Source organism: Theropithecus gelada, chromosome 4, assembly GCF_003255815.1.
Source record: "Theropithecus gelada isolate Dixy chromosome 4, Tgel_1.0, whole genome shotgun sequence".
Taxonomy (NCBI): Eukaryota; Metazoa; Chordata; class Mammalia; order Primates; family Cercopithecidae; genus Theropithecus; species Theropithecus gelada.
This window is the reverse complement of record NC_037671.1, coordinates 135,700,311-135,718,980: the sequence shown is the minus strand read 5'-3', so window position 1 is coordinate 135,718,980 and position 18,670 is coordinate 135,700,311. Positions and strand designations below refer to the sequence as shown.

The following is an 18,670-nucleotide window of genomic DNA, read 5'->3' as shown; positions in this document are numbered from 1 at the left end:
TGTAATCCTAGCTACTTGGGAAGCTGAAGCAGGAGAATCGCTTGAACCCAGGAGGCAGAGGTTGCAGTGAACCCAGATCACACCACTGCACTCCAGCCTGGCGACAAAGTGAGACTCCATCTCAAACAACAACAACAAAAAAAAGGCAACTGTAGATAAACCAAATCCAAATCCCCAAATAATTACAGATTCAAAACCAATAAAACCAAATGTATTATAATTTATTTTTATTTAGATTCAAGTAAACATCTATAGATAATTGCACAACATTTCTGCAGAAAGTTCAGGCTTCAGATCTATTGAGCATCATTTACAGACACACATGTATTGAAAGAAGTGATAAACTCTCATGTTTTATAAAGAATCTTCCAGGTGACCTGTAAATAGACTAATCTGGAGTTTAAATCATTAGAAAGTATTACTTTAAATGTAGTAGTTTAAATGGACATTTGAAACATAATCTTTTCTTTCCCCTGCTTTGTCTATGCTGAAAAAATAATAATTTTTTTTTTTGAGATGGGGTCTTGCTCTGTTGCCCAGGCTGGCAGGCAGTGGAGCTATCTTGGCTCAATGCAGCCTTGACCTCTAGGGTTCAGGTGATCCTCCCACCTCAGCCTTTTGAGTAGCTGGGACCACAGGTGCCTGCCACCATGTCCAGCTAATTTTTGTATTTTTCGTAGAGATGGGGTTTCACCATGTTGCCCAGGCTGCTCTAGAACTTCTGGACTCAAGCAATTCATCCACCTCGGCCTCCCAAAGTGATGGGATTACAGGCATGAGCCACTCCGCCCAGCCTTAATCTTTTTTTTTTTGTATTTTTTAGTAGAGACGGGGTTTCACCGTGTTCACCATGATGGTCTTGATCTCCTGACCTCGTGATCCGCCCGTCTTGGCCTCCCAAAGTGCTGGGATTACAGGCTTGAGCCACCACACCTGGCTGCCTTAATCATTTTTAATGCAGGTAAAAACCCTCTGAGATTCTGGCCAGCAACAAAATGTGGCAAAAATAGCATATTTGTCCTCCCCTCTCCATACAAAATAGGATTTTTAGATTAGAAACTATTTATCAGCCGAACATGGTGGCTCACACCTATAATCCCAACACTCTGGGAGGCCAAGGCAGGAGGATTGCTTGAGCCCAGGAGTTCAAGACCAGCCTGGGCAACATGGTGAGACCCCATCTCTACAAAAAAACTTCAAAAATTAGCCAGGTATAGTGGCACACGCCTGTGGTCCCAGCTACTCAGGAGGCTGAGGCAAGAAAATCGCTTGAGCCCAGGTCGAGGCTGCAGTGAGCTGTATTCACACCCCTACGCTTCAGCCTGGACAGCAGAGCAGGACCCTGTCTCAAAAATAAATAAATACATTCATACAAATTATTTATCAACTCTGGATTTAATGTTTCCTATATAATTATGCATAAAAATACAAATATAAGTCTATAAATCTCCTCTGACCCTTCTTTATGCCTCACCAGCTCCCCTGCCCTGCCCCTGTAAAAAATGAACAAAAAATGTGTAGTCACTGGCTGAGGCTCGGGTGTTACTACTACATTACAGAGCTCTTAACAATTGTGCATCCGATATTAAATCTTTGTTTTGAACCAACATCAAAATACGGCCAAAGGATCTGATCTTATTAAAAATCAGGTCCTTTTTTCAGTTTGAGCCTATTCCACAAGTAACATTTTTCTCTGAGTAGAAGGAGACAAAACATAACACCTACAACTAAAACTCCATATATTTATCATTTAAAAAAAAACTTACTTTTAGGGGACGAGTACTTACGGTCAATAACTACATGGTTAGGGGTCCTCCTGTCAAAGTTTGAGTGCTACATTACTACAGGACAACAATGACAACTTCTTACCCCATTCACACTACAACATCAATTAACTTTGTGGAATGTCATTGTTTAAACAACCATTGACAAATGTAAATCCTTTGAGATGCTGCCATTTGAAGTTGCAACATAAAGGCAAAACTAATAAAAAGGATAATTAGTAAGATGAAAAGGTTTTTATTAATAAAAACAGTCTCCAGACTAACCTACTTGACTTGACATTAATACTTATCTACACAGAAAAGTCAATAAATATCACCATTTAACGAATAGGCAGTTTTCTATTTTTATAATATTAAAACACATCTCAAAATTGGTCTTGCATCCAATCTAAATGCAACATGAATATAAATTTTGACTTTCTGAACACAGGCAGAACACTGCTGACACAATTTACTCTTTTTAAAAGTTTTACTACACTTTTTAATGTTAATTTTATTTTAATTAAAAGTAGAGACGGGGTCTCACCATGTTGCCCAGGCTGTTCTTGAACTCCTGGACTCAAGCGATCCCTCCACCTAGGGTTTTCTGTTTTATTGTGAGATGGAATTTCACTCTTGTTGCCCAGCTTGGAGTGCAACGGCACGATCTTGGCTCACCACAACCTCCACCTCCCGGATTCAAGCAGTTCTCCTGCCTCAGCTTCCCAGGTAGCTGAGATTACAGGCATGCGCCACCACGCCTGGCTAATTTTGTATTTTTAGTAGAGACAGGGTTTCTCCATGTTGGTCAGGCTGGTCTCTAACTCCGGACCTCAAGTGATCCACCCACCTCGGCTTCCCAAAGTGCTAAGATTACAGGCATGAGCCACAGCACCCGGCCTCCATCTAGGGTATTCAAAGTGCTGGGATTACAGGCAAGAGCCACCCCGCCCAGCTGCAATTTACTCTTTAGCAAAAACTAGGTACTAGCTAAACTGCAGACCAATGCACCTTTCCCTAGGTACAATGGACTTTCATCCATTAATTTAATCATTGACCTTTCATTTAGACTTAACTATCTAAAGCATACCTTTAATTGAATTTAAAACTCCTTAGTGAGTAATTCTTAAGTGGGGGCACTGGAGGAGAAAAGCAGCACAGCTCCCCTCACTCACTAAGAGGCATAGATCAGAAGTTCTAGAGGGGTACATTTACTAATTTTTTAAAAGCACACATTCAATATTATAATTCTGTATTTAAAGAACAAGAAAATAATTCTAATTATATCCATAACATAACTAAAAGTAAAGCTTGACCGGGCACCGTGGCTCATGCCTGTAATCCCAGCACTTTGGGAGGCCGAGGCGGGTGGATCACCTGAGGTTAGGAGTTCGAGATCAGCCTGACCAATATGGCGAAAGCCCACCTCTACTAAAAATACAAAAAAATTAGCCAGGTGTGGTGGCACGCGCCTGTAGTCCCAGCTACTCTAGAGGCTGGGGCACAAAAATCGCTTGAATCCAGGCAGCGGAGCTTACAGTGAGTCGAGATCACGCCACTGCACTACAGCCTGGGCGACAGAGCAAGACTCCATCTCAAAAAAAAAAAAAAAAAACAAATAAAAATTTTAAAAATAAAAGTAAAGCTTGACAAAATTTTGGCTGATGGATATAGAGTATGACACTGTCTTCTGCCACTCACAAGGAAAGGCAAACTACACTTGGATGTGTGCAACAAAATTCTGAAGTACCGTGAGATTTTTAGTTTATCAAGAGGGGACAAAGGGAGTTACAAACACTGTTTTGGGGCCAGGCACAATGGCTCAAGCCTGTATTCCCAACACTTTGGGAGCCTGAGGTTGGAGGATCACTTGAGCTCAGGCGTTCAAAACCAGCTTGGGCAATATAGGGAGAGCCCGCCTCTACAAAAAAATTTTTAAAAATTAGCCAGGTATGGTGGTATATGCCTGTAATCCCAGCTATTCAGGAGGCTGGGGCAGGAGGATTCCTTGAGCCTAAGAGGTTGAGGTTATGGTGAGCCATGATCACATCACTGACTGCACTCCAGAAAGAAAAGGCTTTCATGTACATTATTTTTTAGAGTAGCCTTGTGGTATGTCATTACCTCCATGTATAGATAAGAAAGTTGCAACTTGCACAGTATTAGGATTGATATCAGTATTTACTTTCATTAAGTTGAACTTAAGAGCAGATTTTTGGCTAGAAAAAAAATTGTACTCCTGCCCCAGCCTCCTGAATAACTAGGATTACAAGCACATACCACCATACCTGGCTAATTTTTAAAAAATTTTTTGTAGAGGTGGGGTCTCCCTATATTGCCCAAGCTGGTTTCAAATGCCTCAGCACATCACTGAGCCACAGAACAAGACCTTGTCTCTTAAAAAAAAAAAGAAAAGAAAAGAAAAGAAAGAAAAAAGAAACACTGCTTTGGTCCACAAAGGAAACATTGCTTTGGTCCATATACAGTATTTCTAATATGTATTTCATACTTATGCCCATGATTAAAAATTAGTGAAATGAAAAAAGACTTCTTCCTTGAGAATAAGGCAAGCCATTTCTTCGTCGACTTTTTTTTAGTTCCTATATGCAAGGTGAGGAGTTACTCTTGCTGTTAAAGAAGGCACATTAACAAAGAGGTATGATCACACACATTTGGCATGTACGTTTGAAAGCACTGCTTTCCTCCATTCCTCTAGCCATGGATAGGCTATCTCTCTCATGTGGTGGGTCTGCGCAGTTCCCAGGTGTGCTGGAGTTTCCTGTTCTGAATCTCTGCCAATAAAAACATCCACAGTCCCTGCGTGGGTGGCACCAGGCAAGGCAGGTGCTCAGAACTGTGGTGAGCTGACCAAGTTATGTTTAGGGTTTAGCTTGTTTTTGTTAAGGTTTGCTTGTTTAATTTGAATGTAAGATCAGTTTCTAGCTAGGTGGTGATAACTCTGGAATTCTTTTCCAAAAATGACATCACAGCATTTCTGATGACTTAAGTAGGAGACACTATTGAGAGAATATTCTAAAGAACTTGCAAGTAAATATGTAGTAAATAGTTTCTGGTTGGGGACAGGGGTAGGATTTTACTTTCAGGACAACTTTGACATAAGTACAATCTTTTTCCAGCCAAAAAGCTGCTCTTAAGTTCAACTTAATGAAAGTAAATACTGATATCAATCCTAATACTGTGCAAGTTGCAACTTTCTTATCTACACATGGAGGTAATGACATACCACAAGGCCACTCTAAAAAATAATGTACATGAAAGCCTTTTCTTTATGGTAACGGAATGTATTACTCCATTTTCATACTGTTATGAAGAAATATCTGAGGCTGGGTAATTTATAAAGAAAAAGAGGTTTAATGGACTCAGTTCCACATGGCTAGGGAGGCCTCACAATCATGGTGGAAGGTGAAAGAGGAGCAAAGGTATGTCTTACATGGCAACAGGCAACAGAAAGTGTGCAGAGGAACTGCCCTTTATAAACCATCAGATCTCATGAGACTTATTAACCATCACAAGAACAGCACGGGAAAACCTGCCCCCATGATTCAATTACCTCCCACTGGGTAACTACCTCCCTCCCATGACGTGTGGATTATGGGAGCTACAATTCAAGATGAGATTTAGGTGGGAATACAGCCAAACCATACCAGGGAATATAAAAATTGCCACTTTAACAAATACAGATCATCTTTAAAATGGCTTTCACGGACTGCTTTATTAGAATAGGTTGAAATCAGGTTCTCTGTCTACCACTTTAAACATAATTTGTAACTTATTTGAATTCATTCTCAAAACTCCAAAATGTAGCTACCCCCAATATTCCAAGAGCATCAAATACGTAACAATTGCATAAAATAACTATTTGTGTCCCAGGATTGTGACAAAAGAATAAAATGGCCAACCCTTTCATCAGAATCTCATAAGGACCAACCATCGCACTGAAAACAGGAGTGGCACACACAAAGGCACAGAGGCAAAAAGCAGCAAGACAAATTTGGGCCAGTATAACACCTACAGGTTGGCTAGAACACAAAAACCAATAAGGGAGAGAGGCAGGGGCAAGGCTAGAGTGCTAGGCAAGGGCCAGAACTTGCAGGCCTTCAGAGTAGGGAGTTTGACGTTTTCCTAAAAGTAATGAGTGTCACTGGGCATTTAAACAGAAAAATCATATGGTCCAGCCTTTTAGAAAAATCACCCAGATGTACAACTGAGGACAAGCAATCCTGTTAAGGGGTTATGACTAATTGTGGCCAATAGTAATGAAGGTGGCCAGGCACAGTAGTTCACACCTGTTAGTCCCAATACTTTGGGAGGCTGAGGCAGGAGGGTCACTTGAGGCCAGGAGTTTACGACAAGCCTGAGCAAAATAGCAAGATGCCATCTCCACCAAAAAAAAATGTTTTTAATTAGCCGGGCATGGTGGCACGTGACTGGTGTTGCAGCTACTCAAGAAGCTGAGATAGGAGGACTGCTTGAGCCTAAAAGTGAGGCTGCAGTGAGCTATGATCACACCACTGCACTCCAGCCTGGGGAACACAGTGAGACCCTATCTCAAAAAATAAAATAAAAAGTAATTGAAGGCAGTGAAAGAAAAGGGGAACTGATTTATGAGGCATTAAGAAGGTAAACACAAAAAAACTCTGATTAACAAAACAGGTAAGGAAGGAAGAGAAATAAGAAGTTAAGATACATTCCAGGTTTCTGAGTTAAACAACCAGAGGTATCATGTACTGAGAATTGAGAAGGAGGAATATGGATTCAGAAGAATGCTGACAAATGGGCTGTCATTTTTGGTAGTAAGGAAAGGTTGTATGGAGTGGCTGAAAAATAAGTTCACGTTAGTTTAGTATGATGCACCTGTGTACCCAAATGGAACTGTCCAGAAATAGTAAATAAGGGTCTTGAACACAGAGATGAGATTTGAAAATAACAGCCCCAAGACAGTGGATGGAAGAAGGTAGGAAAGTGAAGCAAGTACATAGCCAGGGACTGAGCCTCAAGGAACTGTGACAAAAAGATGTAGCAAATCACATCAAGAGCAGAGTACAATTTATTCTAAAAGACACCTCAAAATCACTCCTGAAAAAATTTGTTATGCTTTTCATTTTGGCTAATTGGGTTCCTTCAGCAGTTAATTTTATTGATAAAATTCCATGAAAAAACACCACAGGAACCTCACATTGTTGTATTTAATTAGAATTCACTATATACGCTATTCAGTCTTGCACTGAATCCAGAAACATTCTGGAAATGAAGTATGAAATGCCCACATCATACTCGCTATTATTCCAAAATTCTAGAACCATTTTTATAAACTTCTCACTTATTTTAGCAGGTAGTTTAGATTGGTTTATTGCCATAAGTGAGTTCTCTTAGCTTTTCTACCTCTCTTCCAGTGTAAATAACAATCAGGTATTTTTCTTGTATTGAAAGATGTGTAAGACCATGAACCAGATTATTTGTTCACTGTAACTAGCTCAACAAAACACCACTGTTACTAAAAACTTTTCTAAGATACAGAAATGGCTAGCTATGCAGGCCACTTTTCCTACCAAACAAAACAATATCTCTTTAACATAAAGGCAAAACATAGCAGTTAACTTCTGAACGATAGCCAAAATTTCCTATAATCTAGGTGTCATATACAACTGTACGATGTGGATATCAGTATAACTGCAAATGTGAAAACATGGTGGGGAGGGAACAACTTCTGAGGAAGCACTAACTGACTTGAAGCTTCAGAGGGGCTAGCAAGATACAGGGAGAGATGCCGCAAGATTCATTCATCCCTAAATGCTACTGAAAATCCTACTTTGCAATTGTAACTACCTAAAAAGAAATCCGTCTCCATACAGGGAGTGTAGAGTTGCGTTAAAGATTACGGCCAAAAAGCCTCCCTTTCAGGACCTTTTTGATAATCTACTTTCAAACTACTGAATTGTTGATGCTTTGATTTACACTTTTTTATTTATTTATTTTTTGGAGACAGAGTTTCTCTCCTGATACCCAGGCAGGAGTGAAATGGCACAATCTCAAAACAAAACAAACAAAAAACCCTAGGCTCTTCATTAGTTCCATGGGTTTTCCAGTATCTAGCAGAGTTAAAACAAAGTTGCATTTTCTTTTTTCCTTTTCTTTTTTTTGAGACGGAGTTTCGCTCTTGTTGCCCAGGCTGGAGTACAGTGGCGCCATCTCGGCTCACTACAACCTCTGCCTCCCAGGTTCAAGCGATTCTCCTGCCTCAGCCTCCTGAGTAGCTGGGATTACAGGCATCCGCCACCATGCCCAGCCAATTTTTTGTATTTTTAGTAGAAACGGGGTTTCACCATGTTGGCCAGGCTGGTCTCGAACTCCTGACCTCAGGTGATCCATCTGCCTCGGCCTCTCAAAGTGCTGGGATTACAGACGTGAGCCCTGCGCCCAGCCCAAAATTACACTTTCTAAGGAAAAACAATGTTCCACTTAATTGTATTTCCTTTTATTCTTTCCCAAAGCATTTGATTCCTCTTACCTAGGCAAGAAGCATGCACATGTGAACGGGTAAAAATTCAAGTAAAAAGAGACAACTCATGCCTGTAATCCCAGCACTTTGGGAGGCCGAGGCAGGCGGATTACGAGGTCAGGAGTTTGAGACCAGCCTGATCGATGTGGTAAAACCCCGTCTCTACTAAAAATACAAAAATTAGCCAGGTGTGGTGGCACGCACCTGTAGTCCCAGCTACTCAGAAGGCTGAGGCAGAAGAATTGCTTGAATCCAGGAGGCTGTGGTTGCAGTGAGCCGAGATGGCGCCACTGTACCCCAGCCTGGGCAACAGAGCGAGAGTCTGTCTCAAAAAAAAAAAAAAAAAAAAAGAGACAACTCAAGTTCAGCTTGCTCCCTCAGACACAGCAGGATGTGAGACACTCCTCTGAGTGCCATGTCATCGGCAGCTTGCTGGGCACCATAATGGGACTGTGATGCCGTCAGCATTTTTCAATAGTTGTACTGCCCAACTTGGAGTCGGCTTACTTCCCCTTTCCAAAGTCTTAATTTCACCAAGTGAGATTTATAACCATAGAGAAAGAGGCATCAAATGCCTTCCCCACCCCCACCACCTGTTGAAATGACCTTAGAATTTCAGCGTTTTATAATAAAATTGAGTCCTGTTATATTGAAAATCCTTCAGGGAAATATTCTATTACTTCTGGTCTGTTATTAATTTGTATCCCACAACAGATCCTAAGCTACTTGGAAACAGCTGACATTTCCTCTCTCAGTCATTATCTCCAGTGCCCAGGACAGAGCCCAAAACAGAGTGTGTTAGATAACTTGGTAAACATCTGTAGAAAGAGAATTAACAGTAAGATGTGTAAACTCATTTATACTTAGTGTGAATGAACTTCTTCAGGCCCTTTCCTGAGAAATTTTGGGTACATTATCCATTGCGTGGGAAGAGTTAACAGACCCCTGAAGAGAAGTGAGCCTAAGAAAGGCTCCTCCTCAGTTCTGCCTAGAAACATTGTCCTGCTGTGGATCAATCTAAAAGAGAATGGTTCTCCAAAGGAAACCCCAGACTTTTGCTTGAAGAGCATATGGAAGTATCTTGTTCCTCTATGGAAGTCTCTCTACACTTCAGAAACATAGTTCAAGATATTAATAATTTGCAATTGTTTATTCACCACAAAGTAAGACCAAGAAACAAGGACCCTTCTTTCTAATCCCAGAATGTGTGATAGAGCACTCAACCAATCACTAACACTTAAATTAATCAACAACATAAAGAACATCGTATTTGCAGAATGTTATCTAGTCAATGCAATATGTTGAATGATTAAAACCCAACTCCTGGTGCTTGCTTCAGCAGCACTTTGAACAACAATTTACTAAAATTGGAATGACAGAGAAGATTAGCGTGACCCCTGCACAAGGATGACATGCAAATTCATGGAGTATTCCGTATTTTAAATAAATAAATAATTAAAATAAAAATCCTAGCTCTTAGAGTCAGATAAGCCTGGGGTTGAATTCTGGCTCCACTTCTTACTTAAACTCTGTAAGCCTGAGTTCCCAAATCTGAAAAGGAAGATATTAACAAAGTCTATCAGAGAATTGTAGTAAGGTTTAAATAGGAACGCATTTAAAGTGCTTAGCCACAGGAAAGTACTGAAGAAATGTGCACCATCATTTGGAGACCTAGATTCCATTCCACCACCACCTCCCTGTATATCCTTAGGCTAATCACTTGCTGTAAAGAAGCTAATGGAAACAAGGAGACAGAACTAGCTGTACTCTAACACCAGCATTATCAATCATGAGTACGGTAATAGGAAATAGACCAAAACTTTGAAAAATAAAAGGCTTAAACAAATTCCAGATATTTCTTGGCATGTATTTGAAGCTTGCATATGCTTGATCACAGATGACTCAGCATTCAAATATCAAAGTGAAAAAGCGTGAACAATCAAACTTCAAAGCAGATATTCTCAAATAGTGCCTGTGGTAGATAGGGACTTTATGAAACACCTTTGTGTGTGTCTGTGCACTGAGGGAAAGAGAAAGGGGTAGCGGACAGGGGAAGAGAGAGAGATCTCAACAATAACTGGCTTAAAGACTATCTTGTAATCATTTTTTCAGCACTAAGTTTAAATCTGTTTTCTTCCTCAGCCCTTAACATCTATCAGTCATATATGTATTACCTAGCACCCAAGTAATGGCCATTGTTCAATCTAGATGCTGTGTTATACAGGACCATTACAAGTGCAGAGGGCCCTTCTGTAGGAATCAGACAAAGGGCACCCAGAGCCCAGGCTGGTTTTCAGTCCCCACTTAGTTTGGCACCCTTGTGCAATGGCACAACCAGATGTAGATATACAGCAGTCAGGCAGAGAAGCACAAAGATCTTCACACATTTAACTAGTATACCTGTACAACTGATTGTATGATATATACCCACACATACACAAACAAGACTATAAGAACTGTCAAAGACTGAACTGAATAAAAAGAAGATATTCATCAAAATGGAAAACACAAAGTTTCACAGAGTGCAAAAGAAAAACCAGGTTCCTTCCCTCACTTTCAGCTACCCAGTATTGGGATATTGTAGCCAATTGGAACTTTGGGGACAAGTAGTAGGTAGAGACTTTGACACTGCAAAATTCTGATCCCTGGCAAAGCTATGGTCTCTCTCTGGCAATTGCTCACCCTCTCTCAAAAAACACCCACAGACACCAAAGGATCTACTTAACTGAATTTGCAAAAATGATGATAAACAAACGACTGCTGTTGTCTTGACGGCATTAAAAATCTGTAATCCCAGGCAGGAATATGGTAAATGTTGGAACAAGTCTTTAAATGTTAACTCTGTCAGTTCTGCCTTCTTTTGGGGCTTTTCTCTCTGACACCCAATACTCACATAGAAAAGACACCAAACTACTTTTGTTTACTATTATATATGCATATCTCCCCTGCTAAACTTTACCATGATTACCTTCCTTAAATGGTTAAGTACATGTTACTACATTTTTAACACTTTTTGTACCTAGCCCATTGACCTGCATACCACAGCAGTTTCAATAGCTATTTAAAGAACAGAAATTCCAGGTTAAATATGGTACCGTATTCACATGCATAAAGAGACAGTACACAGGAATATTCATTGCAGCATTGTTTAGAATGAGTTTGGAAACAATCTAAATGCCTATCAAAGGGAGAATGCATAGAGTATAATACAGTCAAACAATGCAAACCATGTAAGTTAAAATGGAAAGAATTTGAGTTATCAGTTCACACTGAGGTATTATGTAGATAAGTCACAAACATGATGCGGAATGGAAGAAAAGTAAGTTGCAGAACGATGCAAATAGTATAATAGTATTTATATATGGTTTTAAAACTCTCAACATAATCCAGCATTACTTTTGTCTTAGAATATATTACAGTCTTGCCCATTTCTCATATGCATACTTAAAGACCTAAGGAATATTCGCTCTAAAAATAATAGAAAATCAAGGTTAAAAAAAAAAAAAAAGACTATTAATCATATAAAGTTGCCCCAAATGACGGGGAGGGAGGTTGATTCAGTAATGGAAATCACTTAGCCCTTGAAGTCAGTTGATATGTGTTTTATTGCCATTCTACTACCCACCAAGACACTTTCACTGAGCTACAGTTTTCTCATCTAAATGGGATTGACCGTGCTCACCTTGCAGGATAAAGTGAAATAATTTATGTTAAAGTGTCATGCAGAAGGTCTTAGACTTGTTTTTTGCCTAATCAGCCAAAAAGTCATAATAATGCTCTACAGGGAGAAAATGCTGAATCTGCACCATTTGTATCTAATTTACTATATGGTTAAAAAAATGTCAAAAAACACAACAAGGAAGAGGGAAGAAGCAACCCCTCACCTTCCTCATCCCAGTCCCTAATCCGGCTGCCTCCCGTGTTTTCTACATTTAGCCCAGAGGGCAAAAAAAGGGTGGGGGGGGCGGGAAGGCACGGAACCCTGACTCTTGCAGGGCCCCCTTCGGAACTCCAGTGACCTTCGTACAAATCTCTTTCATTCCTCCAAACTCCACCCCCCGCCCCGCCAACATACGCACACCCCTCTGCGGCCCAGGAAGGCAGATGAAGAACTACACAACTGGCATAGTCACGAAAGAGACCACAAAAATGACAGGGCGATGTGTGGGGTTGAAGGTTCTGGGGTTCTGTTTGTTTTCAAACATTAAAAGGGAGGATTCCTGTGGACTGTTAGTGTCTACTCTGCCTAGGGGAAAGGAGGACGATCTCGGCAAGTAAGTTCTGCAACCTGCTTGCAAACACACAGCTCTGCAGCTGGATTCCACATAAAGACAGGCACCCCGAGGCCCCAGAAGCGGCAGGCTCTGTCTGCAACTCGACAGACCCCCCCACCCCCGCTCGCACCCTCTGGCACGAGGACCCACCGACATGCACACTCGGAGGCAGACACAGCCCACACGCGGGATGCGCTCGGGGGCCCCATGCGGGTCCCCCAGGCTGGTCTTGGCGGGCGCCGCGCCTCACCTGTCTTAAAGACCATCTTGTCATCGTCTTTGGAGCCGAAGGTTTTCAGCATGGACACGAAGAGCACCCCGCAAGCGTTCTGGATGCCGAACACCGACCCGTTGCACCACATGGCCGCCAGCATCACCAGCCAGCCCCAGCCGCCCTCGGGGGGCTCAGGAGGCTCATGGGGCTCCGCGTCCGCCGGCCCCGCCAGCTCCACCTCCACCTTCTCGACAGCAGCCTCGGGGCTGTCCGAGGGTCCCGGGCCGGGCGGCGGAGCGACCCCCGTGGGCGCGGGGCCGAGCGGCTGCGCCTCGCTCGTGCCCCGCGCGGAGTCCGGCTCCTCCTGGGAGAGCACCATGGCCCGAGGCGGCCCCCTCAGGCGCCGGAGGAGCGCTAGGGACGCGAGTTACCAGCGGGCTCCCGGAGGAGCTGCGGGACTCCTGGCGGGCTAACGAGGCCGAGGCGAGGGCGGCGGAGCGCCTGGCGGGCGGGAGGGCGGGCAGCGCGCAGGCGGCCGCGAGGACAGCTGGCGCGCGCGAACGCCTCGAGGATCGCCACCGAAGCCTCCAGGTCACAGCCCCGCACCCCCGACTGAGCCCACGGCCAGTCGCCGGTTCTTAAAAGCACCCCCCACCCCGCCGGTTGGGGGCGTGGCCGGGAGCGGGACGTGCCCCCACAGCCTCCCGATGATTGGGCCTCGGAGAGCGGAGGCGGGGCGCCCCGCGGCGCGCGGCCCCAGGTGCCTGCTGCAGACGCCGTCTGCGCGCGCGTCTGCGACGGGGCCTCCTCCCGCGTAGAGAGGGGCACAGATGTGTGGGTCACCCCGCCTCAAAGCATGGGCAGAAGGGGCGCGTCTCTTAGGTGCGGGCTCGGTGGGCCTTCAGGAGAGCAATACTCTAGCCTCAACTCACCGACACAGCGTCACAGTCACAGTAACATTGTCTCGATTGTGTTTGTGTTATGTTTTGGCATTCACCTCTCAGTACTAATTATAATATGTAAGATTCTTTATGCCACCTGGCTTCTTAAAGAAGTCGTCTGAAGGATCAGAGGCCTTATTTTATTACTTCAGTTCCATTCTCTTGCATTCGTATACAATTTCCTTATGAATATTTGGCACACCGAAGATGCTTATTTTCAGTCTTCATTGCACTGCAATTCCAAAATCTTCAACCAACTAATATTTTTAACAGACAGCTAGAAAGCATTACTTTTCAACTACATCACAGTCGTTTTCACTTTAAACAAAAACTAAAACCTGTATTCAACTCCTCTGTCTCCCTGAAGCATGGAGTGCCATCCTATGTAAAAGGAAGGAAGAGTAACCTGCTATGCAATATTGAGGATGCTTCTTAATTTCTGTTATTCGGATTCTTCGCTTCAATCAAAGTCAGAATATGCTAGTTACTTGATGTGCCCACCTCTGTGGTAGAGTACACGGATGAGTGCGATCGATCACGTTTCTGCCTCTATCGGTTCATAAACTGGTAGGAAAGAAAGTCCTGGGAGAGACTAGGAGGCTCAGATGATGTGTTATAATACATGTACAAAAGAGAGAGGTGAGATAGTCCCTTAAAATTCTCTCCAAAACACTGTAGAAGAGCCTCTACAGCAAGCAGCCTTTGGCCGAAGCCCTGATTCATACATACGACTTCAGTAGGTCAAGAAAAAAGAGCATTCCAGGTAGAGAAGATAGCATAAACTAAGGAAAGCAAGGCGTGCTTGGTTGTGGAATGGGGAACACAGATCAAGTGTAATCTGCCTTAGAAATGGGGGCAAAATAGTAAACTAAGGAATAGGCACATAAGTGCACAAAAATGAATGTATGAAGATGTTACCCCAGTATTGTTGGAAATAAGGAAAATTTGGAAGTATGATGTACCTTTATTTAATCAGTAGAGGACTGATTAAATACTTACTTTATAACTTCTAAAAGTTCTGAAGGTCATCTGTATTTATTGAGTTTGAAAGTTGTCCACAACATATTATTGGGCAAAGAAAGCACATCGATTATATATTTGCATGCACACAAACACACACATATGTAAGAATTATCCATGAGTCAATACTGATGTAAGTAAATGATTAAATAAATAATGAGGAGAGAATAGACAAATCTCTCCTGCAGGAAATATAAATACTTTATGAACATACTCCTCCCTCATGGAGGTGAAATACAATGGTTTACTCTTTACGTGTGGGTATGCATAGTAACTTTCTTCCAAAGAGTATAGGATGGAAAGAGGGGGTGGGGGGAAGAAGTAACTTTAGGGTGCAAAAAATGGCATACAGTACCTCAACCAGATGCTAATGTATCCCCGATATGATGTGATGAAAATGGTACTTTACCTCTGTGGTCTTCCTGCCAAAACCCATAATCCCTGGCTAACCATCAGAAAAACATTAGACAAATCCCAATCAAGGGCAGTCTACAAAATACCCATTAAGTACTTTTCATTATTGTAAAGGTCATCAAAAACAAGGAAAGTCTGAGAAACTGTCACAGTCAAAAAGAGTGTAAGAGGGCTGGGCGCCGTGGCTCATGCCGGTAATCCCAGCACTTTGGGAGGCCGAGGCAGGCAGATCACTTGAGGTCAGGAGTTTGAAACTAGCCTGGCCAATATGGCAAAACCACATCTCTACCAAAAATACAAAAATTAGCCAGGCATAGTTGCGTGGGCCTGTAATTCCAACTACTCAGGTGGCTGAGGCAGGAGAATCACTTGAACCCAGAAGGCAGAGGTTGCAGTGAGCTGAGATCGTGTCACTGTACCCCAGCCTGGGTGACAGTAAGACTCCAACTCCAAAAAAAAAAAAAAAAAGCCTAACAGACATGATAACTAAATGTAATGTGATATCCTGGATGGATGCTGGAACAGAAAAAGGACATTAGATTAAAACTAAGGAAATATGGACAAAGTGTGGGCTTTAGTTAAGAATAGTGTATCAACATTGGGTCATTAATTGTAACAAATGAGGCAAGGTGTGGTGGCTCAAGCCTGTAATCCCAGCACTTTGGGAGGCTCAGGTGGGAGGATTACTTAAGGCCAGGAGTTAGAGACCAGCCTGAGGAACATTGCTGAGACCAGCAACCAAGCTGGTCTCAAATTCCTGGCTTCAAGTAACACAAGATTCCATCTCTTTAAAAAAAAAAGAGTGTTTACTTCTAACCAATAGGCTATTGAATGGAGCAGAGTTTTAGGTGTCCAGGAAAACTACCTTCTGTTTCTATGTCCACACTAATCAATAACTCACATTGTATTATTGGATTGACCTCATCTTCTCCATCTGAAAATATGAACCTGTTTACTTATAACTACATCATAGCGATGGTATTTTTTTTTTTCCTGAGACGGAGTCTCACTCTGTCACCAGGCTAGAGTACAGTCGCCCAATCTCGGCTCACTGCAACTTCCACCTCCCAGGTTCAAGCAATTCTCCTGCCTCAGGCTCTCGAGTAGCTGGGACTACAGGTGTACACCACCATGCCCATCTAATTTTTGTATTTTTAGTAGAGACGGGGTTTCACCATGTTGGCCAGGATGGTCTGTATCTCTTGACCTCATGATCCACCCACCTCGGCCTCTCAAAGTGCTGGGATTACAGGCATGAGCCACCACACTCAGCTCAGTGATGGTATGTTTTTAATGAGTTCCTATTTATTAAGTGCTTTGAGATCAGACAAAAAGATTTATAAAATTTAAAAAGGTATAATTGCTCATTAAATCTAAATGCCAACAATACTTTATGTAGGCCTTTTCATCTCTAGTTTATGTTAAACTTATTTATTAAATCAAATAATCCACTTGATTCCTTATTCTATTTCAAAAGACCAACCTCTCCTATTTAGGACAGTCTTATTTATTTATTTTTATTTTATCTTATTTTATTTTATTTTTGAGACGGAGTCTCGCTCTGTCACCTAGGCTGAAGTGCAGTGGCCCAATCTCGGCTCACTGCATTGAATGGAGCCCACAGTGCTGAGATTACAGGCTTGAGCCACTACATAGGGCCAAAAAGTGCACTTTAAAAATGAGAATGAATTAACTCTCTCATCTCCACTTTTTTACCTCTCTTTCAGAAGTCCCCTGAACCTGATTCTCCTTTGGTGTTACCCCTAATCCTCCCAAATCCAAGCTAAAACCTGGGTCCCCTTCCTGATATACCTCTCCCCTGATTCCCTCAAATACAATCCTGTCAACTCTAGCTCCAGAAGGTCTTTTGACTGGTTCCCTACTCTCCATTTTTGCTGCTGGTTCCTTAATGATTCCTTATCATTTCTCAAGGACCATCATAATGACCTACTAATTAGTTTTGCTGCCAACAAATTCTGCCTGCACCAATTCATCCTCTACCTGCCCAAACTCTGTTCTGCAGGCTTAAGGCCTGCTCCTCATTTCAGGAACAAGTATAAACACCTCTATTCCTCCCTGCAGACCCTGCTTCTGAAATGACCTTCTCTCCCCTTTTCTGAGTGGTGAAATCTCACTCAATCTTCAAGGCTCAACTCTAAAATGGAATTCACTTCTCTGAAGCCTTTATTGATCCTTCCTCTAGGCTGCCATATTTTATTTATAGCAGTTTTTATGGTCAATAGACTCTTCAATTCCCATCTCTTCAATCTCCTTGGCTAGTGTAGGAATTTTCAGACAGGTCAGATAGTCTTTCACAAATCTTTGAACCACAGGACCAAGTAGTGTAAGTGCACAACAAATATTTGTTGAACCAAATTGAATAGAATTCAAAAATAAAGAACCACAAAGTGCGAAATTGAGAAGATCGTATATTTTCAGAAGAAAACTTTTAAATATGTTTAAATCATGTGTTTCTTTTTTTAGTTATAGAAGTAATAAAGAGCTGGGCAAGGTGGCTCACGTTTGTAATCCCAGCACTTTGGGAGGCTGAGGTAGGCAGATTATTTGAGGTCAGGAGTTTGAGACCAGCCTGGCCAACATGGTGAAACCCTATCTCTACTAAAAATACAAAAAAATTAGCCAGGCATGGTGGCTCATGCTTGTAATCCCAGCTACTTGGGAGGCTGAGTCAGGGGAATCCTTGAACCCAGGAGGCAGAGGTCACAGTGAGCCAAGACTATGCCTTTGCACTCCAGCCTGGGCAACAAGCGTGAAACTCAGTCTAAAAAAAATAAATAAATAAAAAAGCCGGCTGCAGTGGCTCATGGGTGTAATCCCAACACTTTGACAGGCCGGGTGGGTGGATCACCTGAGGTCAGGAGTTCGAGACCAGCCTGGCCAACATGGAGAAACCCTGTCTCTACTAAAAATGCAAAAATTAGCCAGGGGTTGTGGTGCATGCCTGTAGTCCCAGCTACTTAGGAGGCTGTGGCAGCAGAATCACCTGAATCTGGGAAGTGGAGGTTTCAGAGAGCCGAGATCGTGCCATTGTATTCCAGCCTGGGCAACAAGAACAAAACTCTATCTCAAAAGAAAAAAAAAAAAAAAAAAACGGAATACAGGCCAGGCATAGTGTTTCACACCTGTAATCCTAGCACTTTTGGGAGGCCAAGGTGGGAGGATTACTTGAGCCCAGGAGTTCTAGACCAACCTAGGCAACATGGTGAGACCCTACCTCTACAGATTAAAAAAAAAAAAAAAAAAAAAAGTACTATATGCTTGTTATAGCAAATGTCATAAAAACAATAAAGTTTAAGTCATTTACTATAGCCCAGGCATGGTGGCTCACCCCTGTAATCCCAGCACTTTGGGAGACCAAAGCAGGTGGATAACTTGAGACCAGAAGTTTGAGACCAGCCTGGCCAACATGTTGAAACACTATCTCTACAAAAAATACAAAAATTATCCGGGTGTGGTGGCACACAGCTATAATCCCAGCTACTTGAGAGGCTGAGGCATGAGAA

The 18,670-nt window shown here is 42.5% G+C and overlaps 1 protein-coding gene and 1 non-coding gene across 2 annotated transcripts in view; one reads left to right on the top strand and one right to left on the bottom strand.

Moving 5' to 3' along the window:
- The window catches only part of SLC16A10 (solute carrier family 16 member 10), a 137,598-nt gene extending 124,180 nt beyond the window's left edge, over positions 1-13,418 (bottom strand). The window contains exon 1 of the mRNA XM_025383012.1: positions 12,808-13,418. Coding sequence (XP_025238797.1) covers positions 12,808-13,150 — 343 coding nt within the window. The 5' untranslated portion in view covers positions 13,151-13,418. The remainder of the gene's footprint in view (positions 1-12,807) is intronic.
- On the top strand, positions 9,615-9,725 carry LOC112623903. Its single transcript, XR_003119260.1, has one exon. It is a non-coding gene; the product is annotated as a U6 spliceosomal RNA (small nuclear RNA).
- Positions 13,419-18,670: the final 5,252 nt, after the last annotated feature.